This window comes from Diaphorina citri, unplaced genomic scaffold, assembly GCF_000475195.1.
Source record: "Diaphorina citri unplaced genomic scaffold, Diaci psyllid genome assembly version 1.1 scaffold681, whole genome shotgun sequence".
NCBI classification, from domain to species: domain Eukaryota; kingdom Metazoa; phylum Arthropoda; class Insecta; order Hemiptera; family Psyllidae; genus Diaphorina; species Diaphorina citri.
This window is the reverse complement of record NW_007378114.1, coordinates 95,756-121,969: the sequence shown is the minus strand read 5'-3', so window position 1 is coordinate 121,969 and position 26,214 is coordinate 95,756. Positions and strand designations below refer to the sequence as shown.

The window sequence follows — 26,214 nt, the reverse complement described above, 5'->3', positions numbered from 1 at the left end:
TCTGTATCGTAGCATACCCATCCAGTAGTATACCTCTCATCAGATGGGCGAGAATAGGTACAATACTTCCCAATTAGGTGCTTTGTCAACATAAGAGCACCAGAAAGTAACCGTTCAAAATATTGGCAATCCAAATTTAGGTCGATTCTATCTGTATAATTATTAGGGCCTATTTTGGTCGGCTACGCTTTTATCTCAACTTGTTTTGATAGTGAAACACGACTAATATTATTCTGCTCTGTTTCTATTCACAGGAAGACATGGTCTGTCTGTCCTGCACCGCCACTGGAGAGAGAGTGTGTCTGGCTGCCGAAGGTTTCGGTAATCGGCACTGTTTTCTCGAGAATATTGCTGACAAGGTAAGCTGGGGTTGAAACTGGGAATACTGAGGATACAAAAAAACTCCGACTCCGCCTGGAATCGAACCCGGGACCTCTGGAGTATAAGATTAGTGTGATACCCACTCGACCACGAAGGTTGTTACTTACCAAATGAAACTAAAGCCCTCGGTGAGCCTTGGCCCCCCTCAACCATACTCCTCCACTCAACTCTGGTGTTCAAAGCGGCAGAATTTCATTACGAGGTATAAACATTTCAACGGAAGCTTGTCCGGTATAATGTTCTTATCTTGTTAAAAAATTATAGTAAAGAAAAAGAAGAAAAAAAAACGCAAGAGTTTCCTTTCTTTTTCTCTCGACGATAACTAAGCGTGTAGCTACAGATTTATAAAACTTTCACAAAACCCGAGGTAATTTTCTTCCAAGTTTTTTTCCCTCCTGCAAAAGTTACTTCATATTTCCCTCTTCCCTCCCCGACTAGTAACCCACTTCCCCCTCCCATAACCCACCGGTATGTATTTTTATTATCTCCCTTCTCTCCCATTAGGGGGGGGGGACCTTGAGTCTTTTTCCCGCTAAATTTCATATTTGCTCCCTTACCTCCTATTAGATTAGAGGGAACCTGCATCCGAGGGAGATTTGATTATTTTTACCCCGGCATCTTTGGCTTGGTTTTTGTTATGCCACTTGCTACAAGATGTCTGGAAAGGTGATTAAGCCGCATAGAAATAGTAAAATCAGTAAAATGAAATCCTCCTGTAATCTATCTATTAATAGCTGTTGGTCTTTTTTCCCCTCTCTAGGCGATTTAACACTTGCGTGTCGTCCGCGCCGTTCCCGGCAAACATGTTAAGCACCTAAAGACACCTAACTTGATTAGGTTACTGTTCCATTGGACCATTAGTGTAGCAAGGGGTTAGCGTAAGGACTCTTTAGGCTTTTTCATTGAGTAAAATCCGCTGTTCGCGTAAACCACTTTTTCTTACTAGTTAAAATAGTGATTTATAGTGATTTTCGTATGATGTACTTTTCTAATTTCATTTCTCCCGCCCATTTTCAGAACATCCCTCCTGACCTATCCCAATGTGTGTTCGTCATAGAGCAAGCTCTGTCAGTACGGGCACTCCAGGAGTTAGTCACAGCAGCTGGATCGGAAGAGGTAAGCTTTATATAATACGAAGGAAGAAATGGGGTTACCCCAGTTTCCCCCTTTTTTTTTTTTTTTTTTTTTTTTACAATAACATAATTATAGCACACTTGTCTCTGTCTTCCTCTTACCCTTCCCAGTCATCCTTTTCTAATCTCTCATTCACATAGCACGGGTCAGAAAACAATGTTTTTTTTTTTCTCTCTCTCTCTCTCTGTCCCTCTCTCCCTCCCTCCCTCTAGAATGAGACGGAGAGGAAGAGAGGGGTTTTTTTTTTTTTTGAGAGCGTGAGAGAGAGGCTAAGATTATTTACATTTTCCTCTTCCCTCTCCTCTGTCTTTTTTACTTGACCCGTTGTAATAAGATGAGATGAAGGGAGGGAGAGAGAGAGGGAGAGGAAGAAAGAGAGAGGAGAGGATAGAGAGAGAGAGAGAGAGCTCACAACTGGCTCTGTGAAGTATTTGTATTGGCAGCCAAAAATGTTTCTCTTTCTTGCAACTACACTCATGTGCAAAAAAATTCGAATCAGATTGACATAAGATTTATCTTTAATGGCAAAATTTTTGGGCACAAAAAAGGTACTAAAAAAATACCATTATAATAGGGATTAGACAACCAAAAACAGTACATTGCAGGGTCTCACAGTTAAAAAATTGAAAAAAAAAAAAAAAAAAAAAAAAAAAAAAAAAAAAAGGAACGTAATTTTGTTATAGCAGTTTGTAGCAAACGTCAATTTTATGTTCTAATGTAGGTAGCTAGATTTTTGGTCTAAGGTGCAGCAATTGCAGAATGTAATTGTTTTATCCACTTAAAATTCTTATTTATCTGAGGGTGTCAGATAAACGCAGCCAAATGATAATAATAACAACAAAAGGTCAGACAAATGCAAACTATCCCGAATTTATGCACTCTCGTGTTTGTTTGATATTTTCACGACAATTTATTATCATTTGTGTTATCTTTGCCAGATTATAAAAACAGAGGGAGGGAATGTTATTTTGCCAGGTTATTTAAAGAGAGGGAGGGAATGCCAGGTTATATAATGGAGAGGGAGGGGAATATTAATAAGGAAAATGGAATATTTGGCTCTACGTCCTGTTGAAAAGTTCAAGAGTTCTTCAGGAAGAGTATTAAGTACCTCCTGCTATTTTTTCTCTCTTCCTATTTGTCTCCTGCTTCTGCTCCCTCTTACACTATTCCTCTCTCTCACCTCTCTTTCTCTGCCTCTCTCTCTCTATTTTCCTCTGTCTTTTTCTCTCCGTCTCTTTCTATCTTTCCCTTCCTCTCTTTCTATCTCTCTCTCTCTCTCTCTCTCTCTCTCTCTCTCTCTCTCCTTCCCTCCATCTCTTCCTCTCTGTATCTGTGCCTCTTTTCCTCCGTCTCTCTCTCTCCCTCCCTTTTTCCTTTTCCTCCATCCCTTTCTCTCCCTCTATTTCTCTCTTGTCCTTCCCTCCTGTTCTCTATTGCCCTCTCTCTATCCCTCCCTTTTTCTCTTTATCTCCTCTTTTTCTCTTTCCCTCCGTCTCTTTATTTCTTTCTTTCCCTCTCTCCCCCTTTGTATCTCTCCCTCTCTTTCTCCCTTGTCCTTTCCTCCATTTCTCTATTCCCCCTCTATCTCTCTCTCTCTCTCTTTCCCCCCCTCTCTCTCTCCTCCCTCTCTCCCTTTCTCTTTCTGGCCTTTCGACAATTAACTCATTCGCAAAAAAAAAAGAATTGGGAGGTAAAAGGGTAATGAAATGAAGGAGAAAGCTTCCCAGTAAGGAATAATCTTGATATTCCACGGGGGGTGATAAAAACTTTTATAGTGACTTAGGAACTTTTATAGTGACTGCAGTATAAATATTAAAACAGGTGCGGAAGGTGAGTGGGTGTATTAGGGTGTCTACTACGGGGCACGAGTCAGGGCTGTAGCCAGGATTTTGCTAAGGGGGGAAGGGCCGAGAGTCCAAACAGTGATTTACCTTTTTGTTGAGGGGGGTGGGCTCTTTCGGCCCCGCTAAATACGGCTCTGGCTCGAGTTCAAGTTCTAGGGTGTTCTGTTTGGACATTTTATTTTTAAGATTTTACCTTAGAACTCCTTTTCGCATTACTTTGCGCACCGGCCGGGATTCGAGCAACGCACCTCCATGTTGAGACTGTTGAGAGTCAATGCTCTTGACCACTCGGGCACATAGGTGTTGATAATACAAAGTTTAAGTTAACCCACTCAACAGATGGGTATCTAGCCACCATATGAGCTCCTTGGAGAATAACCTTAATACTTTTGCAAATATTGAATGTATGTAGTTCTTTCACTCACACTACATATCCTAAGTTTCTCTCCCACTTTTTCCCTCTCTATTTTCTCCATCTCCCACTCTCTTTCCTCCATCACTCCTCTCTCACCTCCTCTTTCTTTCCATCTATCTCCCTCTTTTCAAAAATAAAAATATAATAGATTTTATTTTACACAGTTAAATAGTTATAAAATAAAAGATCTCCTAAGTCTAACTTAATGGAGCTCCTCCTAATCTTACGAGCAGCAACCAGGGACGGAATTACCAAAGTAAAAATTTGGACCGATGGCAATACTTTCATTACTAGTATAGCTCGCTATACTGTAGTAATAGAAAGTAAAAAGACTAAAAAGTAACATAAAATGAAATTTTATTATTATAGAAAGGGAACAACCCCCTTTTTAATGCTGTGGTATCCATGAAATTTGTGAACTCACCACAAACTACAAAACGTGAGCAAGTGAGCTTTCATAGGATTTTCTTCATAATTCTTTCAATAGAAGGTACAGACAAGGGGGAATTTTGCAAAGGGATTTTGGAAATACGAACCTCTTAGTTCTTATACAAACAAAGAGTTCGTATTCCCAAGATTTGTGAGTTTAGGACTGAAAAGTCCCTTTGTTCCCCCAGTCTAAAATTCTTTGAACAATAAGCAAAATAGCAGGGGGAAAAATAGAGACGAAATAAAGTTTTTTATTTCTTAATTTCAAGAGAAGACTGTTAGGAGTCTGGAATGAAAAATAAAAATTTCTTCCCATGTTTTTTGTTTTATTTTCAGTTCTTTTTATCCAAAAGAAATCTTTTTTTTTCTTTCTTTTTTTTAGTGTTTTCCCAATAAGAAACGACGTAGGAGGAAAGGAAAGAGTAGGACAGAAAGAAAAGAACGACCTGTAGTCCTATACAAAAAGTTCCTAACTTCAAAATCCCTGCTGAAGAGAGAGATAGAGAGAGAGCCAGACAAACAGACAGCAATAGAGATCCCTGTACTTGGTTTAACAAAATGGCAACCTCTCCCAGGAGTGAGTAGCCCCAGTGACCAATGTGACTATATTTACTCTGGTAGCTTAGAGTGTGTGAGTGTGTGGAACCCACATGAATATTTGATAGGTACGACCTGGGACAAAATTTATGATCCTACCCTCTCTTTACCATTTCTACCTCTGCCTCCCTTTCCTTCCTCCTAACCTTTCTTTCTCTTCCTCACCTGTTTCTCTCGCTCCCCCTAGCTTGTCTCTCCCTCCTCTCTCTCTCTCTTTCTCCCCCTCCCTTTCTCCTTTATCCCCAGTCCCTCACCCATCCATCCTTCCTACTCTCCTTTTTCCCCAATGTCTCACCCACCCCTCCTTTTGTCCCTCTTTATCCCCCCCTCCATCCCTCCTTGCTCCTTCTCTCCTTCTTTTTCCCCAATCTCTCACCCATCCCTCCTTTTGTCCCTCTTTATCCCTACTCTCCCTTCCTCTTTATAGTTTTCTCCTCCCTCTCCTAGAACCCCTGTTGGTTAGGGGTATCGATTGCCCTGCAGTACGTGTGGCAGTAATACGTGTAATACCAGAGGAGGTTCACCCTGTTGCCCATGATAGTGGGTGTGCGGTGTGCAATATTTTCTGACTACTATAGCAAAAAGTGTGCTCCCTCAACGATATTTGTAAGCACTGCTCAACCCTATAGGGTTTGTCGAAAGGGGTGGGGGATGCTCCAAATTTTCGGAGTCTGGCCTACAATAAAGGGGGGGAATGGGGTTTCTGACCCGTGCTAAATATACGGTCCTGCTTGGCACAGCATTTTCACAAAAACATACTTTGGACAAGGAAGGACCCCAGATATTTTTTCTGGGCGTCCAAGGGGTTTAAGACTCAAATCCTTCAAACGCCGTGAGATAGACACTATTTGCGGGTCTAGGTAGGTATTATACTCACGACTAGGTTACGTTTTTTTTTTTTTTTTTTTTAAAATCTTTTTGTGGTGTTGTGGTGGTTTTTTTTCCCCCATCGTATTGTTTTTTTTTTTTTTTTTTTTTTTTTTTTTTTTTTTTTTTTGCAAAATACCGCTCAAATTTATGTGACACTTATTAAATTTCAGACTATGCACTTATTAAAATTCTGCACATATGAGCTTTCTGTTTCCCCTAACAATTAGAATCTTTATCCAGAGAACACACAATTTCTGTAGGAAACATTGTGCTCCCTTCTGACTAGAGTAGTACAAAAGCTATTAAACTGTTAGGTTACAAGTACATATCTACGCTTTACGAACATTCCTGCATTTTCATTCAAATGAACCATGAAAAGACGGTATCCTCTCGTAATATGGTATAATCTAACCCCTCTGGCTATGTAATGCTATTATGCAAAAAAAAAAAAAAAAAACGAAAAGTTATGTTTCAACACAGAACTCGTGTTTTTGCCGTGAACTTTAAGTTTAAGCCACCATTTCCCTCAGGAGCGGATTTCCTTAGGGGTAGTTGGTGTCGGGGCATGTTCGGTGCCTTCTTGGGCAGCATCCAAAATTCAAGAATTCGGATGGATATCGATTCCGCCAAGCATTAAAAAGGTCGTTTGTACGGTAGCGATTTCGCCAATAAGGTACCTAGGAGAAAATCAAAAAATAGTCCTTCTATCCTAAAAGGGATAGAGTAATGGAGTGGTACTCCAATCTGAACTTTTATAAGTCAGGATTTTTCTTCCCATTGTGTTTCTCTCTTTCTCTCTCTCTCTCTCTTCCTCCCTCCCTTCCTCCCTTTCTTTACTCTCCCCCTCCTTCCTCAGGTCCTATTTTACAACAGAAGAGAAAATAATCCGATAATCCCGTTTATGGTTTGTCTCTAATTCCATGCCTGAGTCAGGCTATTAGTATTTTAATTTTGAACTTTTTTACAGCATAGGTCAGATTTTTATCCCTCCTCTTTCTTTCGTTTTGTTTCTCTCTTCCTTCCCTCCCTCCCTCCCTCTTTCTATATCGCTCGCTCGTTCTCTTTATTTCTCTCTCTGTCTTTTTTTTTTTTTTTTTTTTTTTTTTTTGTGTGTTTTTCAAAATTTAGTCTGTGAAAAAAGGAAAAAATTAAAATTAATTCGGACTGAAAAAAGTCGCTTTTAACCTTTACCAGCATACAATTGTAAAATTACACTAAACTTGTACATATTATGGGCTGGCCCAGACTCATTTTCATATTTTTATAATAGAGGCAAAAATAGCTCAAATGTGTAGGTACTTACTCGTACATGGATTCTGGGTATCTTCTCTTTTGAGTTTTGATTATTGGATACCTAATTGGGCCCAATTGGGTAGCAATCATGAAATACATTTTGCAGAAAAAAACCTTTATGGGAGAAAAAAATCGTGGTACTCCTATATCAGTATTTCTCCTTTGGAGGTTTTCTTCTGTAAAATTGCATTGTAAGAGTGCCACCCCGGGCAAAGAAATTACAGATTTTTTAAGACTACCCTCTTTTCGAGCCTGAAAATGAGCTCTTGGTTTTGCGGTGAAGAACCCATTACAAATTCACTCGACATTTCAACCACCACAGCAGAGTTGATTTACAGAATGAGATTCAAATTCAAATGCATCAAACTATTATTTATTTATTCTGTAAGGGTTGGAAACTTGTAAATGAAAACTACATCAAGCTAATCCGCAAGAATTTGAATAAAATGTGGCGGATGGTGGAGAACTCTGACAGACCTTTCGATACAAGCGGAAATGTATCGTGATCTGAAGCGTATTCGATTATGTGACTTTTAATTCAGTCAAACATGGCTGAACCAGAACCAATGAGATCCCGCTTTGGACATCCACACTTGCTCCACAAAGCGGAATCTCGCAATCTCATTGGTTCAACCATGTTTGACTATAAAAAAGTCATATAATCGAATACGGCTGGTTTCCGCCCAAAGATTATGCTTCCGTAGGTACAAAATTACGTTAACTCTACCAAGATGGGTTTTACTTTCTATTACCAGTTTCAGAATTGGACGGTTATATTGATCTTTTCTCTCTCTCGACTTTCATTTTTTCAGGAAGGAGAAAATCTTGTAAGCGCTCGCCCTAAGCTTTTCTTCTATTCGTAAGACAACAAATTTCCTAAATGTGTTTTTCTCCAACTTGTAGAAGAACTTGCAAAATAGTATCTTTGTTTTATCGTCTGTGAAAACGGCGGGCTTGGTTTATACCTACTGGATGTTGAGTTGGTAATATCGGTATCCGTTGATTGTTGTTCACAAAGTGTTGTTTTAACAACAAAAATAACAATTTATTTAGGACAAACAACGTTTTCTACGGTCGATCTATGACCAAGGCAGACCACTCACACTCCGACTGTCAGACTGCCGGACTGCGGAAACATGTTTGGCGGAAAAAAAACTTCCAATTTCTGTCTTCAGACTGTCTGAGAGACCTGAAGTCGAAAGTTTTTTTCCGTCACACCTAGGTCTCTTAAACTCCTAAAGGTCCAAACATAGTCGATTGCCGTCGATCGACGAGGAGAAACCATGTTATCGAGGCAGTGTGGACGGTTCAGGCGACATCGATCGACGGCCATCGACAACATATGTGTGGAACTGTGGACGCACCTTTAGACAGTCGGAGCTTGTGTGGCCGGCCTAATGTTGTGACGACCTTCGGCTGTTATCAAACTAGACCAATTAGCGTGCCAATCTCAGCATCCAATAGGGGCCAAGCCTAAAAGTATTTTCTCCCAGCTTGACTATTGTTGAGTTTCGAGAGGTATTCTACCTTCTCAGCTCAGTAGAGGTAGTTTTTTAATGCTGACTTGTCGTGTGGTGGCAGAAGAAGTAGAAACATACTGCCCTCACGTCACGGGAGCTCACATAGTGTGAGATCAGTGTAGCTATCGTGAACGAAACACCTACTAAAATATGGGAGAACTTTGAAGTACATCTTTCTGACTCCCCATCACGAGCTCACGTGACGTGAGGGCAGTGTGTTTCTACGTTTGGGCTCATGAAAATGTTGAAATTCCTATACTGCCGATCAGCTTAACCCCCCTAATTTCAAAGCTTGAAGCCACAGGCTTGCTCAAGCATTAAGCATGAACAACTGTAAGCTTGACCATCTGTAGCCACCTTTAAGCTTTGCTGAAGAAGATAAAATTCCAAGTTATCCCACGCAAGAAAATTGAAAAATCAATTCAAAGCTCTGGGAAAGTTTCGTAGGCGAAAATTAATATTAATTTCTCTGGGAATAATTTTCCTCTACTGGGAATTACTCCTTTCTTTGTAATTATTTTAAGGGATAGATGAGGTAATTATTAGGTAAGAATTGAAAAATCAATTCAAAGCTCTGGGAAAGTTTCGTAGGCGAAAATTAATATTAATTTCTCTGGGAATAATTTTCCTCTACTGGGATTTACTCCTTTCTTCGTAATTATTTTAAGGGATAGATGAGGTAATTATTAGGTAAGTATTAGGTAGGTAGGTTCATTGACATTACTCAGGGGCTTTGTTGATGGACGATGGATTTATTTATTATTTTTGACTCAAGGTTCATTGACATTACTCAGGGGCTTTGTTGATGGACGATGGATTTATTTATTATTTTTGACTCAAGGTTAAGTAAGTATAGCGTCTACACAGAGCTACAGAAAAAAAAAAAAAAAAAAAAAAAAAAAAAAAAACTGGAATAGGGGCTCCCAATTTCCTAATTCCTTATTATTCCGTCCTCACAACACAACAGTGAAAAACGGCAGAATCGTAATTACTAACTACTTACTTACTTTCTAAACAAAAAGTTTTCAGTCAATCGATTACTGTCAAAGCTCCAAAGCTAAAAACAAACTACCATGAGAGTTGGGCTTCATATAAAAAAGTTACTAGCAAGGGGGGATTAAAAGCTGTGTAAAAATGTGACCCATATTTGAATCCAGGTCATTTTGCTAGCACTAACGCATCATTCAGAAGGATAGACATGCATATTGAATGAAATCCAGTCCATGGATTATTAGGTTATCCATGAAGATATGTAGTTCTTCCCATATAGATACTCGTAGGTATCTGCAATAGATTCCATCTTGCTTCACACCCACACGTTGATAGCAGAGTTTAAACTTGATTTTAATTTTATCTCTTGGATTAAGCAATCTGGTTGGTTAATCTCCAAATTTTTAGCCAATTCTGATTGGCTTAATCCAAGAATTGAAGATCAATTTAAACTTTAAACTCAGATTGTGGTCCTGGCCCCAAAGGTAGAAACACACTACCCTCACGGCCTCACGTCCGTGAGCTCATGAGGACTCAGAAAGATGTGGTTCAAAGTTCTCCCAGAGAGAGAAATATTTATTTCATGACAAATAAAGCAGCTTCCAGCCTGTGACTGGTTGAACATCACAGCCAGAACCATCATTTCATTGGAAAACAACATTCTCGTGGAGGGGCGTATTTTTTTCGTAATAGTTGGTAACTGCGTTCACGAAAACTACACTGCCCTAACGTCACGTGAAGTGAAGGGTGTTTTTCTACCTCAACAAGCCGAATAAATTTCATTTCAGATTGTAACTAATGCCAATTGTTTTGATTTATTTTAGGGCAAAGGTACCGGATCTGGACACAGAACACTTCTCTATGGCAACGCTATCCTGTTACGTCATCAGAACAGTGATATGGTAAGTAAAATAATATTTATCCGAGTTCGTGAATCCGGGATTAAGGAGCGCGGTAACGCTCTGACCCGCCAAGTCAAGAAAGTTTGACCGCGCTACTCGAGATATTATACGCCACAGAGAAACTAACTGTTTTTAGGTAGTTGTAGAGGGAAAACTACAAATGACGGAAGAAAATTTCATCAAAATCGGTTAAGTTAAGCCGGAGATTCAAATTTGTGCAGAACTCAGCATAAGAAGCTAAGTGCGCCGAAGAATGTAAGCTGGAAAACAATCGGCGCGGCGGCTACCGGGATTCGAATCCGGTTTTTCTACGTGCTAGGCTTGTAGAATGACCACTACGATCGGTTTGGCCAGATAAACCAAGACCCTTGACAAATGGAGTGTGCTTGAAGGCATGTGATGTGTTCCAATGCACTCGACCCTTAACGATCTCCGGAACTCAAACTACCGATCTTCAGATCCACAGTCCACCTGGCACTACTGAAGTTGTTTAGTAGTTGTCTTCATTAATGTCTCCGTAACTTTGTGAAGGTTCTATCCCCCAAAAAACACTTCGCGTTAAAAAATTAACCGGTAGGCGCTTCGAACTCTTGACGTTCGCGCGCCTCCCGGCACGCTTGATGCTATGTCTAGTAGTTATTCTGAATCATCCACATATTTATCATGTCGTCGTCTATTTGATTGATGGGTGTTGATAGCCATGCCGGCCAAGTTGTGTTGATACCCAAGATTTCATTTTTATAGTCAGGATCCACTTGGTAGCTATGCTGCATTGCGTCCTTCCAGGGTTTGAACTTTCGTTTACGGGTCGTCAAAAACTCGAAGGGGCTCCTTGTAATTTGAATGCCTGGGAATGTGAATGGAAGTGTAAAATTATTTATAATTGTTATTTATTTAAGTATTTATATTTAACACGAGATTTAGATTAGGATCGGTAATTCGGTAACCAAATGGGTATTTTGAAATGAATTTTGGAATTAAGAGTGCATAGAAAAAAGGCTCAAATAAAGAGGTCTGATCAACAGAGAGATCTAAAGAAATCAGAATCCCCGTCCATTAATCAAGGATCTCGCGAACTGCTTGTGAGATTTCAAAGATTTCTTGGTGGGCTTTCAACTAGCATGGTCTTTCAACTGTCCTAAACATAATATACAAACGCCCTTACCTGACATGTTTCTCTTCATCACCGTTCGCAAGTAGTCGTAATCCTTGGAATTGAATTCACCATCGATGAATGCTTGTTCGAATATGGACCCTATCTCCGTGAAGTTGTACTTTGTATACCGAGGCCTTTTGTCTCGCGGGTATTTCTCACGGAAGTGGGCAATTACCTCGTCTGTTGAGGGCATAGGCCTTCTCCAAGTGTCGTAGTTCACGGTTTGGCCTTCGAACGTTTCATTGGAATAGTCATGCATGTAATGCCAGACCGGGAATTTGGAGCTGCGTAGCGTACTGGGTGTTGTGCTACGATGTGCCGCGGGTGTAGAGGATAGCTTGTCTTCATGTAGGTTTTTACCATGGTGGAGCGTGCGATGTGTGTCATCCAGTAAGTCGGAAAGTTTCTTCTCCAACTTGCCACTTTTTTTCGTCGTGGAGGCAGACAGCAAGACGACACATGTTGTCACCCAAACACTGGCTATGTGAATCATTACTGAACATTTCCATGCTGATGTTTATCACTACTCGAGAGTACAATGGACCTCTACCACAGGCCTAGTATTCAGGCCTTGTGGTCCCTGTAAGAAATTGTCAACATTCCAGACCTTGTGTACCTGGTTACTCGTCACTTTGCTCTAAGCATGAAAGAAAAGAGAATGCAAGTAAAAATGAGATCAGACTTCTTTTTATTAATTTCAAAATGAATGAATACCATCACTTAAATAAATTCTTCAAATTTTCTTTCAGTCACTTTTATAAAATCGTTCCTGTCTTCATTCCGCACATTTTTCTGTTCCTCCCTCTCTCTCTCTGAAAGCAGACGTACAATATTCTATCTATCTTTCCAATGCACTTTTTCTATCAAGGTATTCGAGCTATTTCCTCTTTTTCCGTACTCGCCGTGACTTGTGTGGTATTCCTTTTCTGTTCCACCTTCCGCTCTACCCACTCCTCCTGCAACAACTAATATCTATTCTGTTTATTCACGTCGACATCTCATCGGTAAAGTTTTGTATAGGAGCGGATTTTTCTCGCATCAACTTATTGGATCGATCTCGAGGGATTTGTCTCCCATTAGCCACTTGAAGTAAGCCCACTGATCCGCCTCATTTCTCATCTTAAAGGTGGGCGCATTGTTGAACGGGGTGTGCGTAGAAGTTTCCAATGGAAGACTCTTGTCGTCAAACAACCACTTAAAGTATTCCATCTTGTCCTTGAAGGTAAAAAGGAAGTATTTTGTGGTTGCCGGACGGGTGGTGATACGCGGTGGCTCTGAAACACGGTGCGTCGAAACGGATGAATAAGAACAATAGCTAACCGAACGAAGTAAAGTTCAACTCGACGATTTTACATTTGTTGTTTGTCTGTGTCATATGACAGCTCTAGCACGGTTCAAACACGGTGCGTCGAAACGGATGAATAAGAACAATAGCTAACCGAACGAAGTAAAGTTCAACTCGACGATTTTACATTTGTTGTTTGTGTCATATGATAGCTCTAGCACGGTTCGTCCAATTTTGATATAATTTGACATAAAATGTATATTCAACACATCAAGGAAATTTGCTGATGAAATTTTGGGTCTCATTATCATTTGAGGAAAAGTTTTAAAAGAGGGTCTAGCCTCCTGCTCTATTCTATTTCATCCTCCTCCCCACCAGTTTTATCCTCCCCCCTACCTGTGTTTATTTCAAAAAGGATTTCATGTCGTAAGGATTGTAGTTAAATCGATTGATTGGCGGCGCGAAGAGCAAATCGCCCATCTTATGCCCGAGCAGGTTGCCAGGTGGATGGAACAGGGCACCGTCGTTGCTGAGAAAGTTGGGCCTGTCCCGATAGTCTACGAATAGGTCCGTACAATACTTATCATTACCTTCATCGTACACCATTCCTCGAGCTGCAACACAGAGAAACAGACAAAACATTGGATGGTGTGTACGACATGTAATTGAAGATTTGTGAAGATATGAGTGAAGTCACTAACTCTTGAAATACTCGCGTTGTCAAACTAGAATTTTGTGCTTTGTATGTATTGCTCTTACGATACCTTCAGATAAGTTTTGACATTCTGCCCTACAACTTAATAACATATGGTCAATTGGTCATTGGTCTAACATAAAGCCTAGTAACGAATTTGGTACCTAGTTGATATCTCCTTCCCCAATACGTGATATAATACTCAACCTATGTAATGATTTCTTAAAGGTATGTTTATTATTCGGCTCACATATGAAAGCTTCTTCCTCCTGATTTTTTTAATGCTTTCTAAATTTGCATAACATTTTAATGTTGTCTTCTACGTGGATTTTCTACTCAATACTTTCTCTTTCAGTACCTACTATCTACTTTCGAATTTGAGTGTTTCCTTTCCCCTTCTCTAGTTCTTCCTATGACTGTTTTCTTCGATACCTTTATAGTTATTTTATGTAGATTTCATGTTATACATTTATGTTGTATTAATATTTCTCCTTTAGAATTAGAAAATAGCTCCTAACATTAGAAATTTAATCGAAAAATCGTTCTCTATGTTGAGATTTATTTGATTTTTGGCTGGGACCACTATCTGAGATTAGATTTAGTGAAAGTTTAATTCCTGGATTAAGCAAACTGGTAGGTTGATTTCAAACTTTTTAGGGAATCAGATTGCTTAATCCAAGAGTTAAACTCAAACCAAGTTTAATCTCAGAGAGTGTTCCCGGCCATTAGTATTCTAAGACCAGCCACTCACTATCAGGTAGAACTGACAGGTGCACCTGATCAGATCCGCCTGTCAGGTCTATCTTATACGTACTTGATGGTTTTGGGTGCAATAGTCCTACATACTGGACTCCGCACACAGGAATTTCGTCAGAAAAGACCCCCATTTCAATGTAATGTAATGTACTTGATGGTAGACCTGATATTCAGATCTGACCAGGTGTGTCTGTCAGGTCTACCTGAGAGTGAGTGGCTGGCCTAAGTGTGACTGGCTTTCATAGATTAAGGGCGGGGTTAGATAGTGAAGGTTGTTCCCTTCCCCACCCTAGATTCCGTGGTTTTCGCCTTTTGATCGACTTGCTTTGGGTAACTGCTAACTGTCAGATCTACAGGCAAAATGTTCTGTCGTCTGGCATACAGTATAGACGTGGTACGTTGGCAGTGAGAGCTGTAGTTACCTTGTTTGTGAAAGCTGTGTCCACACATATTCGACGCCGTCGATCGACGTGGTGAATCTATGTTGTCGAGGCATTGTACGGTTGCAGTCGATGTCGATCGTCGCGGTCGACTCTGTTTGGACACACCTTTAGAGATAATCGCGTTTCCAGTTTTGAATAGAAAACATTTTGAGAATTGAGAGTTTTTGAATAGTGTTGGATTGAAGTTGAAATATTTGTATGTGTTATATTTATTTTATTCTTTAAATATACTCGTACAATATCTCCTAAGCTATTAAGTATTACTTCTAGCTAGGGGGATGGATTATCCTTTATTCAATTTCGTCTCATCCTTTTTCTCCTTAAAGATTCATCTTTCAAATTCTCAGCATCCCGACTGTCAGCACAATCACAACACTGAAAATTTATATCAAGATTTTCATTTTATTTCTTTTTTTTTTCTTTTTAGCATTACTTCTTCTCAGTCCTAGACAATGTACAATATTTCTCCCTTCCTTTTTATTTTGGTTCCAGTCCAAATTTTCAATATCTTTCCATTTTCCAAATCCTTTATCCCCCCGTTTCATCTTGTCCAAATTATTTTTCTCCCTCCATCGTGACATGTTGCTTTGTGTTTTAGCTCTTCTTTGCTGACAACTGACAATATTTCACTACCCTCATATACAGTTTTACTTGAGAGTTTCCACACCCTTTCCTATACTGATGGGGGACATACTACGGGATGGGCATGCTACGACACAGACCACGAGTCCAGTGTAGCAGTTTTGTCATTGCTCCGAAATAAAAACGGCAATGAAACAAACACTCATCTACAGTTATCTGTTGAAGTGAAATGTTCACTTGGTTTCTTTGTTCACTCCCTCTTAATCCATTTTCTACTTGGTCCTTTGTGCTGTATTGACTCCCTACTTATTCTATCTATTCTCTACTTCTTCCTGTGTGAATTTACTACTGGATTGAAAGTGAGGGCCTCCCTTCTAGAACTTTTCTATATTTGGCAATGTTTCTTTCTACTACACCCAGTAAATTCTTTCGAAAGAAAACGAACGGGTACCATATTGAACTACCATCTTGCTATCCATGTTTTTTTTTTTTAAGTTTCGTCTGTCTCATTTTCTAGGTCATTTCTTCGTTGTTTCCTCCCTCTCCCTGTTTCCCTCCCTTCATCCCTTTTATTTTCCTACTCTTTATTTCTCTATTTCCTTCGAACCAGCTCATCTCTCCCCTTGTTCCTTCTCTTCTGCTCTTTCCTTTCTTCCCTCTTCCCCTAGAAACTGTCTCTTCTTTACTATTTACCTATCATTCCTCCAACCGAAGTCGTACACCCATTGTTTGATAAAAAAAAAAAAGGAGGTATGATGTGAAAATAATGTAAAAACCTTGTTTTCTCTTCTGTACAATGTGATTACACTCCTGAAAATGAAATTTTTGCTGAAATCCGCATTAAAAAAAAGAAAGAAAGACAAATTATGTCAGGGGACAAAGGGGAGGATTGCGTTGGGTAGGGAGGTAGGTATTATTATACTTGAAAAAGAACGAAAAGTTGAGAAAAAATTCAGAAAAAATAAACAAAGGAATTCACGGATCTGTGCTTTTTCATCTCTGGCAGATAGTAGATATGTAGGTATCTCAACTTCGTTGTTGTGGGATGAAAGGTTTTCCCCCAACACATTCCTAGGGAAAAACTTTGGTAAGAGATTTTTACCCTTTTTATGCCAAATAGAAAGTAGAGAAGGGCATAAAAACTATCTATCTAATCTAAAAGAAGAACAAAATCTGTAAGTGAAACAAGACACACGTACAATACTTATCATTACCTTCATCGTACACCATTCCTCGAGCTGCAACACAGAGAAACAGACAAAACATTGGATGGTGTGTACGATATGTAATTGAAGATGTGTGAAGATATGAGTGAAGTCACTAACTCTTGAAATACTCGCGTTGTCAAACTGGAATTTTGTGCTTTGTATGTATTGCTCTTACGATACCTTCAGATAAGTTTTGACATTCTGCCCTACAACTTAATAACCTATGGTCATTGGTCTAACATAAAGCCTAGTAACGAATTTGGTACCTAGTTGATTTCTCCTTCCCCAATACGTGATATAATACTCAACGTATATTATTTCTTAAAGGTATGTTTATTATTTGGCTCACATATGAAAGCTTCTTCTTCCTGATTTTTCTATTTCTGCACGTCTTGGAACTCATAGATTGCATTTTAGCGATCAGTGACGGCATTACGATATTATGACTGGTGTTTTTTCTTACCTGCGTATAGTTTCCGTTTCAGTTCTTTCTCTTTGGCTCTTAGAATTCGTCTCTTTTCGGATAAATAGTCTGGAAATTCGTATTGTTCCTTGTACCTTCTGTATGCGTCCATATGACTTTCTGTTGTAGTCTCTCCTGGAGGTATTGAGGGGTGACTGGGTGGAGTTGTTGGATTTGTGATGGTTATGTGTGCTTGTTTTAATGAGTGACTTCTCCAGGTAACGTCTTGTACTTGATGTATTGAAACTCTCTGCACTGTTCTTGGAACTGTTCTGTGTTGTTCAGACTGTATAGGAGTTCTTGTCTGTGTACGATACACAACAGTTGCCTGTGTTGTCTCTATGTTGATCGGTCGTGTTGGAAATCTGGTAAATCCTCGAGTCTGGTAAATCCTCGACTCTTGTTGTGGTCGATGGTAATAATCATTTTTGTTTATATGTTCCTTCCTTTGAATATGGTTCGCAGATGGATCCTTGTCTGGCTGTGGGATATGTTCTTCCTTTATAGTTCTTGGAGGAAACTTCTGAAAGCCTTCATATAAATTGGAATTGGGCCGGTTACTGATGCTGTATGGTTTAGGTCCCCCCTGAAGGTCCACCCGGTTTTGTCGTCGTGGTATATCTTCGACGACGTTTGGTTGGAATTTGGTAAAATAGGGCTCCTTCCTTTCCATTTTTCTGTAATTGTCCATTCGATCATTGTATGACATTTTGGCAACTTCTGAAATATTTAAAAATAAATAAATTAAATAAATAACTTTAATGATATTTTTTACAGGGAAAATCCAAGGTAGACTAAAAGTTAATTCTGGTGTCAGTATTTACATAGGTACCTATATTTATTTTCAAAATATGAACTGCTTTGATTTAGATTTAATTCATTTAATTGGATAAGAATTTACCTTGTGTTGTTTCAAATTTCTGTTTCAGCTTCAAATATTGTTCCCAAAGACTAACTGTTGTTCTATTTTTCAATTCTTTGATTTCTCTATGGAGCTCCTCAAGTTTTTCATTCGCATCATTAAGATAGTATTGTGGAGGTTGATAGTATTGCGGAGGTTGATGATATTGCGGAGGTTGATGATATTGTGGATAATACGGAGGAGGTATGTGTGGAGGCATGGCGTAAGGATAGTACATTGGTGGATACCCCATGTATTGAGGAGGATACATCATAGGTCCTTGGTGCATTGGTAAGTGAGAGTAAGGGTAATTTAACTTATTTTCTAACGAGTTTTTAACTTTCTTCTTCCGAGATCTGTGTTCTCTGGAAATAGATTCTTCACTTTCTGATGCTTCACTTGATTCTCTTGAATATTTTGGTTCTAATGAGTTTTTGTTTTTCTTTATCCGAGATTTGTATTTTCTGGAACTTGATGGTTCACTTTCTACAGCTTCACTTGATTTCTTTGGATGTTTCTGTTTTAAATGTTTCGGTTCATGACCCTTCCTAAACTTAGTGCCGTCCAGCTCTAGTCCATATTGATAATTCAAGAAAGCAGGCTTGCACTCTTTTTGTTTCCATTTTTCATGAAAGTTATACGATTCCGACCAGTTCCCTGCGTGACATGCACAGGACGATGGTACAGATTCTTCCGAGTAGGAAATCTCTTCTGATGTTTTGTTGTACATTCGCAATACAATTTTCTTTTTGATTCCATCCATGAGTTTTTTCCGATGAGGAAATTCTGCTTGTACTGCTCGCTCATGTTCACTGTCATAATTAGCGTACGGTGTTATTCGCCATGGTGTTGATAGTTCTGTCTTTTCTTTCTTACCGGTAGTCGTTTTACACGTTGAAGTAATAACTTTCGTTTCCTGCTGAACCTTGGGAGTTGACCGACTCATCATAACATTTCTGTGGTATCCCATGGGTCTTCTTACTCTGGTAATGAACTTAGGATCAATGGTAGTTCGTAAAAATATTTCAACGGAGGTGTGTTCCCTAACATATTTATTAAAATCCTCTACGTTTGATATGCTTTCGATATCTGAGAAAGACTCTGAGTTGGTATAGTTTTTGTTTTCAGCCATAAGTTTGACTTTCCTATTGAATTCAGCAGCGGCTTCAAATGGACTAATGGTCGAGTAATCACTTTCGATTTTGATCAATATAACTGATCTACTTAGGAAAGTAACACAAAATACAACATCAATATATTTGTTCAACATCTTTAAGGTAGGCTATTTATGGATTTTCGTATAGATAAGAGCGACTCACACTCACATTATACCTTATATCAAAGCGGAAAATTCACCTTTTGACTAAAGAACGTTGAAAAGAGAAGTTTTTAAAGCGATTCATAACCACTCTCTCCCACACATCTGACACTGTCATATGTTGTGATGAAACTGGTGTTCTGAAATTGCTCACATTTTGGAAATGCTTTATCAGTGTCACTGATCAGAGAAAGTCAATACACTTTCATTTGCTGGTCTCGCCATTTTTATGAGACTCATTAATTATTATTGTGAACTAAATTTTTATTGTGAATGCCAATGGAAAATTTTTCGCAAAAATGTGGGATCTCATTAAAAATGGTTTAATTGTATTTTTTCTTCTTCAGAAAAAACAATATGTATTTTCCTTTTAAAATATAGGAGACCTTATTTACCCTACCGTGGTATAGGAAACTTTCAGTCTTGGGTATTTGGGCAGGGTTGTATTCCATTTTGAAAATTATACCTACATACCTGAATATGTTCGCATAACCAAATTGTTATATCTCACTATCCTTTTTAGTGCCGACTTACTGACTGTCATTACTGACTAAACTAGGAGACAAATGATCTAAAACATTTAGATCTAAGTACCTACCCAATTTATTGACATCTAAGATACATATAAATAAATATACGAAAAGAAACCGAATCCTCAAAGTACCTACCCAATTTATTGACATCTAAGATACATATAAATAAATATACGAAAAGAAACCGAATCCTCACATCGGTGTTCTGAATGCGGTTTCAACGCAAACATTTCGAACGCTGGTTGGTCACGCCATGTGGACTGTGACATTCGGATTGGTAAATATAATGTGGTCCGACCGAAATTGAAATGTAAATAGAGACCATACCACGTTGTTATACCTAGTTAAATGAACCTTCATAGTTAGAGCCCGTTTACAATCGGCGATTTATATTCTTCTTCTTCTTCTTCTTCTTCTTCTTCTTCTTCTTCTTCTTCTTCGCCTTTTCCCATGTTCAGATGGGGTCGGCTGGGGTTTGTCGTCGGCCTCTCAATCAGCTTTAGAGTGATCGCTTTGAGGCCAACAGGTTTTGGCTAAACAAAATTTTCCGAGTGGGATGCCCTTCGCACTCAACCTTCGCTATTGATATAGCGTGAGGAAATTTGGACTAGTCTACTCCCTGTTTATAGTCCCCTAGCTAGACGCTGATCTACTCTCTGTTTATAGTCCCTCAGCCAGACTAAACCTAAACCGAATCCTTATTAAAGAAAATGAATACCTTCAAATCAGGTGTATCTTAATATTTTCATATGTACACTTTATTTATACAATACTTTCCTTACTTCTTTCAATCGGAGGTGTGAAAGTGAGTGAATTACAAGAAAGAACTACTCACTGGACTACAGAGTCAGTCCTTTACATGTTTCAATTGTTTCAGGAACTCACTCATTCACAAAATATATATTTTTAACTCACTCATTATACAATTTCTCGATTATTTTGTCAACTTATTGTTTCATTACAAATTTTCATCAGTAAATAGTTTCTTCAAATCAAATTGATCCCAAGGCCAAGAAAAAGCGAGCCCCCTGACAAATGGGGTGTGCCTGAAGGCATTGTGATGTGTTCCAATCCACTCAATAATATCCCTATTTCCCTAACCTACAGGGAGTTGAAGAGTGGTACATGCTTTAGGATTTGACCCATTGACTGAGTAATCCTCCGAAATGTTTAGGAAATCTTCCGAAATGTTCTTTGGGAAATCACTTTTTCTTTAGGAAAGTTCTTTAGAAAATCACTTTTTCTTTAGGAATATTCTTTATGTAATTATAATCACTTTTTCAGGAATGATCTGAGAACGCCCGGGTAGTAGTTTGGATCCCTGCCCAAGTTGAGAAAGGTGTTATCCCCCAGTGTAGCACCGTCATCTGAATTTCCATCATCGTAGGTCATGCCTCGGGCTGAAACAAAACACAAGAATATATCAATCTTACCACCCTGTAAATGTTGGAAAAAAAACTTCGACTATCGTGTAATTAGTAACTGCCTTATCATGTATTTTTTTATTTATTTATTATTATTATTTTTCAGAATGGCTTCATTCAAAGAAGTTATTACTGTTCTAAATAGAGAATTGCTCACATCAGCTATACAGAGATCCTTCGTTAGGGATTATTAAACTTTATTGTTTATCTACACATTTCTTATATATATATTTACTACTCTAAATTTACATTCAGTTTGTTTAGGTTGGAATGGGAACAGATATCCTCATACAATGTGTTTACCTCTCAAGTGAATGGTAATGATGGGACACAAAATTGTCGTGGATCGTAAAGGAGGACATGATGACAGAATAAACACATCAAGACGGATCCAGCTACTTTTTTTTTCTTTTTTTTACGATTTCTTTCTCAAATGTATGATTTGATCTATGTACAAACGGCAACTATATTGTAGATGCGGTACAGTTAAAATTGAAATTGTAAAATTGGGAATGTTCCTACAAAAGATATTTTCAAGAGGTCACGATTTGACTTTTGATATTTACATTTGGCCATTGCCTGACAATATCAATCACAAGTTCAACAACATTTTTAAGCTTCATCGTCGCCGGGTTCAATTCCCGGCGGGGTCAAGAAATTTGTATCATGCAAATTATTGATTCCGTGACTCTAAATTTACATTCAGTTTGTTTAGGTTGGAATGGGAACAGATATCCTCATACAATGTGTTTACCTCTCAAGTGAATGGTAATGATTGGACACAAAATTGTCGTGGATCGTAAAGGAAGACATGATGACAGAGTCATGCAATCGTTTTAGAATAGCATCACTGCAAACGCCAAGTAGGGCTAGATTGGGTCGCAGACAACTCGGTACACATCCAGACGTGGTTACTATGATTGGAATAATCTTCACATCCGAAACATGCCACTTCCGCATTATTTCTTTCGCAAGCTCACTGTATTTCTTCATTTTCCTAAATCTTGTCTCGATGACTCTGTCATAGTTGACAACGGCGAAATCAACAATACGCACTGAGTTTCGTTTTTTATTCCATATCACCATGTCAGGTCGGCTGTATAAGAGATGTCTCTCATCAGACACAACTATCTCAAGATCCCAGAGCAGCTTATACTTCTCATTTTCGAGGACAGGCTGGGGTGTATACTCGTCATCAGAGACGGTGGGATCTACCGCCAGGAGCTTAAACTCTTGCGCTATGGCTCTGTGAATTATTTTGCCCATTTTATCATGTCTGTCTTTAAATTCTTGCGAGCTTAGCACTGGAATCAGCAGACAAGTTCTGTTTTAACATTTTGTTCGGCGGACCGTATCCATAGAGTCTTCATCATTTGCTAATATGTTGGAGAGACATTTTTCAAAGTTCTTTTTCAATCATAGTTTTATAAGGCAGTTTGAAAGTTGTTCAGAATGCTGGTGGAGTAGAACATCACTTTTAGGTTTGAGATACCATATACAAGTATTACTTTGTCTAGCTGGCGATCTCATTGAGAAATTGCAAATTCACGTGATATTATGTTTGTCCTCCCCATGTTGACGCAGCAAAACCTCCAATATAAAATTTGTACTTTGAACTTTCAAATCTTACGTTGCAAAAATGAGACGTTAATTATTGGAAACAGCTGAACACTTATGCCACAAAGGACTCAAGTCCGTAAAAATGTGTCATCAATAATTTGAGAACACGAGAGCAGAGAAATTATTCAGAATTGTAAAAAAATGCGAACTGATATGGGCAATGCTCCAAGTACCTGACTTGTTGTGTATTCTACTCTCATTTTATTTATATCCCTAATCCAAGTTCTAACTCGCCTAGTTGCATAATTGTGGGCAACATTCAAATGAGAATATTCAACATGTAGGATTTTCCTCATTTCAAATTTGAAATAGACATCTCGTTGCCTTATTCTATCTCTCTAGATTTCGACAAACAATGAATACGGGTTCAGCCATTTTTCTACGATATTACTTAGGACGAATACCTACTTTTATATTATCCACCCGATAATTGATAAATTACAGTTCATTGGTACAAGTACTTGAAAATCTTAAAATATGGGAACCATAAAATGAAAAACCAACTTTTTTGAGATATGTACATGCAATGATACCGAAGATATGAACAATATCAACCTTGTTTCAGACACTAAAGCTGGGTATGGCCATGTAAAATACGTACCTACTCACCTTTATACAATAGTTTCTTCTTGTACTTGTACTCGGCTCTTTCTATCCTTCGCTTTTCAGCTAGGTAATCAGGGAACTCATACTTTTCTTTGTACTCCTTGTACACTTGTAACATATCACGAGTGGGTTTGTTTCGGAGCTTTTTTTCTTCATCCCAATCGAATCCCATATGTGCTCCACCCTCGAGACTATTCGGTTGTGAGTTGTATATTAATGTTATGCCTCTTCTCTTAGCTTCTTCATCTTCAGGAGAGTCAGTGCAATATAAGGAAGCAATGTGAGCTCGTTCTCTCTTGACATACTCGGGTAGTGTGGCACTCTCGGAATCATCCGTGATTCCAAGAGAAGATTTAATATTGCTCATAATACCTTCCCAGCGTTTTTCTTTTTCCCTCTTTGTTTGACTATCTTCTTCTTGTCTAGGCTCAAATATATTTTCTTTCTCTTGAACTTTGTTCACAGGAATTGGTTGTGTCGTTTGTGGAACTGGGGTGCTTATTTCTCGGGTAACTACAATGGTAGGAGGCACTTTAGATTCTTCTTCTCTGACTGGAATGGTTGGAGGAGCTCTTGTTTGTACTGGTGCCAACGTATATTGAATGGGTCGTTCGTTATCTTTCTTCGGCTTAACTTGCACCGCTGAGTATCTTACAAACGGCTCTTCTGGGGCAGCAGGTGCTTTTTCAGCTTCGGGTTGTTGCTGTTGATATTGCTGATTTTGTTGATGGATCTGATATTGATAGCGACGGTTTTCTCGAAGTCGGTTTTCATAGTAGTTATTGTTTTGAACTACTCTGCGATTATAAGATCGATGATATTCCGGTTGTGTAGTATCTGAAAATCAAAAAGGAATGAAGATTGAACAACCTTCTAAAATCTAGTCAGATTTTCAGGAGCCTGAAGTTATTACTTGTAGTGTGAAAAAGTGACAAATTTTGTGCACCTGTCCAAAAATAAAATTAGTGATTCAATTTTGGAATTAATTAGGCCTCTGAAGGTCCTGAACTACTAGAAACGGCCCTTTATTTAGTAATGAGTCTGAATGACGAGTCTGTGAGTTGTAACAATAGTAGCATGCGAATAGCTCATACCAGTCATACCTAAAGGAACTAAAGATAAAATTGAATTGCGAGCAATAATGCTGATACCATTAAAGTTGCGAGGTGATTGAGTATGACGAAAAAGAAGAACAACCTGGTCAAGTTAACTAATTAAGCTCAGTCCAGGATTGACCTAACCTATAGTCATGGTAGGTATTTGTCAATCTTGGATTGGACATTGAATACAATTCTAACGAATTCCCCACTCAATTCCAAATTAATTTGACTTGGAAATCACTGACCTGACAAATTATATTGAACTGTTTATTACCTGCTGTGGTTTCAAATTTCGCCTTCAACTGTTGGTACAACTCCCACAGGTTTTGTGTGGTCTTCGTTTCAGCAGATTTTTCCTTCACTGGAGAGTAAGGATAGCCGTAATGATGAGGAGGAGGAGGGTGTGGAGGGTAATAAGGTGGATATTGATAGGCAGGATAAGGAGGCATAGGAGGTGCTGCTGGTGGCATGTAGTAGTGTTGAGGAAAGATGAACTGTTGAGGATAAGGCTGTGCAGGGTAGGGTTGAGGAGGAGGTGGTTGATTGTAGTAATAATGTTGCCGTCTCGGATAATTCCTGTGGGATTTCCTCTGACTTTCCTTCGAGTTCACTTTTGAGGTAGGCGTGTTGTAATAGTTTTTGAAGGCGTATTTGAACACTTCATCAAACATATTGCCTGGCGGTCCGGTTCCTGTGATATCTCCATGAACATCCGTGTGATCATTTTCCTCTGCGGCGGCGGTGTTGCCGAAAACAAGAATGTTAATCACGAGCAACACACATTGTACTAACAACATCATACCATAGTGCTAGCGAACCAGTAAATGGACGGACTGGTGCCCATGTTATCATGTGTACGGATCAATACTGACATTCGTTATTGTTCCATTTTCCTCTCTCTACTTATATACCTACAACTGGGTAGGTCATTGTTCCTATACCGGACCCCGGTACTGGAACCATCACGCGTTGGTCTTCGACTAAACACATCAAGACGGATCCAGCTACTTTTTTTTTACGATTTCTTTCTCAAATGTATGATTTGATTTATGTACAAAGGGCAACAATATTGTAGATGCGGTTCAGTTAAACTTGAAATTGTAAAATTGGGAATGTTCCTACAAAAGATATTTTCAAGAGGTCGCGATTTGACTTTTGATATTTACATTTGGCCATTGCATGACAATATCAATCACAAGTTCAAACACATTTTTAAGCTTCATCGTCCCCGGGTTCAAATCCCGGCGGGGTCAAGAAATTTGTATCATGCAAAATATTGATTCCGTGACTAGCTGTTGCGGGGCCCACTCAGCCTCGTGAGGAAAATGAGTAGCTATGACATATAAATGCGCATATCGATTGGTGCCAGCATGGTAGGTAAGCATTGGATTTTAGGATTATTGAGATATTGAGAAAATCCTACAATGCTGCAGTGAGTACCAAAGTTGTGACATAATAACACGAAGAAACTGCATTATTACATTTACATTTTTACATATTACGAGTATCTTAGTTACCGTCAAAAAAGCATTTTATGCCCACTTCCTAGATATTTTCGAAACCTGAACTTTGTTCATTATGCTTTGGGCCTCTAGAGTTTTATGATGAACTTATTTTTGTACTATTGAATAAACAAATTTTTACGGTTTGACGTGTTCAATTTATTTACATTTCAATATTTACAATTTCATTTACAAAATAATAATAGTAATAATAATAATAATAATAATAATAATAGTAATAATAATAA

General features: G+C 38.7%; 4 protein-coding genes across 7 annotated transcripts in view; 1 reads left to right on the top strand and 3 right to left on the bottom strand.

The window, feature by feature from the left end:
- LOC103511157 (ryanodine receptor-like) overlaps window positions 1–26,214 on the top strand; it is a 96,026-nt gene that overhangs the window by 1,252 nt on the left and 68,560 nt on the right. The window contains 4 exon segments of the mRNA XM_017444878.2: window positions 255–359; window positions 1,399–1,497; window positions 7,776–7,790; window positions 10,298–10,375. Coding sequence (XP_017300367.1) covers window positions 255–359; window positions 1,399–1,497; window positions 7,776–7,790; window positions 10,298–10,375 — 297 coding nt within the window.
- On the bottom strand, window positions 10,635–12,039 carry LOC103511151. Its single transcript, XM_008475866.3, has 2 exons — window positions 11,541–12,039; window positions 10,635–11,222 (listed from the first exon to the last, which is right to left on the bottom strand). The coding sequence occupies exons 1-2, from the start codon at window positions 12,022–12,024 to the stop codon at window positions 11,005–11,007; spliced, it is 702 nt and encodes a 233-aa protein (XP_008474088.1). The 5' UTR covers window positions 12,025–12,039; the 3' UTR covers window positions 10,635–11,004.
- Window positions 12,264–19,330, bottom strand: LOC103511153. Of its 3 annotated transcripts, none has more exons than XM_008475867.3 (4): window positions 17,864–19,293; window positions 16,963–17,682; window positions 16,506–16,529; window positions 12,264–12,805 (listed from the first exon to the last, which is right to left on the bottom strand). In XM_008475867.3, exons 1-4 carry the CDS (start codon window positions 19,131–19,133, stop codon window positions 12,570–12,572), a joined length of 2,250 nt encoding a protein of 749 aa, XP_008474089.1. In that variant the 5' UTR covers window positions 19,134–19,293; the 3' UTR covers window positions 12,264–12,569. The 3 variants fall into 3 exon arrangements, with proteins under 3 accessions (XP_008474089.1, XP_008474090.1, XP_008474091.1); XM_008475868.3 differs by lacking the exon at window positions 16,506–16,529 and adding an exon at window positions 13,407–13,430; XM_008475869.3 differs by lacking the exon at window positions 16,506–16,529 and adding an exon at window positions 13,213–13,430 and having other exon boundaries at window positions 12,674–12,805; window positions 17,864–19,330.
- On the bottom strand, window positions 20,440–25,326 carry LOC103511154 (RNA-binding protein 33). Of its 2 annotated transcripts, XM_008475870.3 has the most exons (4): window positions 24,739–25,326; window positions 23,368–24,201; window positions 21,893–22,442; window positions 20,440–21,114 (listed from the first exon to the last, which is right to left on the bottom strand). In XM_008475870.3, the coding sequence occupies exons 1-4, from the start codon at window positions 25,262–25,264 to the stop codon at window positions 21,093–21,095; spliced, it is 1,932 nt and encodes a 643-aa protein (XP_008474092.1). In that variant the 5' UTR covers window positions 25,265–25,326; the 3' UTR covers window positions 20,440–21,092. The 2 variants fall into 2 exon arrangements, with proteins under 2 accessions (XP_008474092.1, XP_008474094.1); XM_008475872.3 differs by lacking the exon at window positions 21,893–22,442 and having other exon boundaries at window positions 24,739–25,318.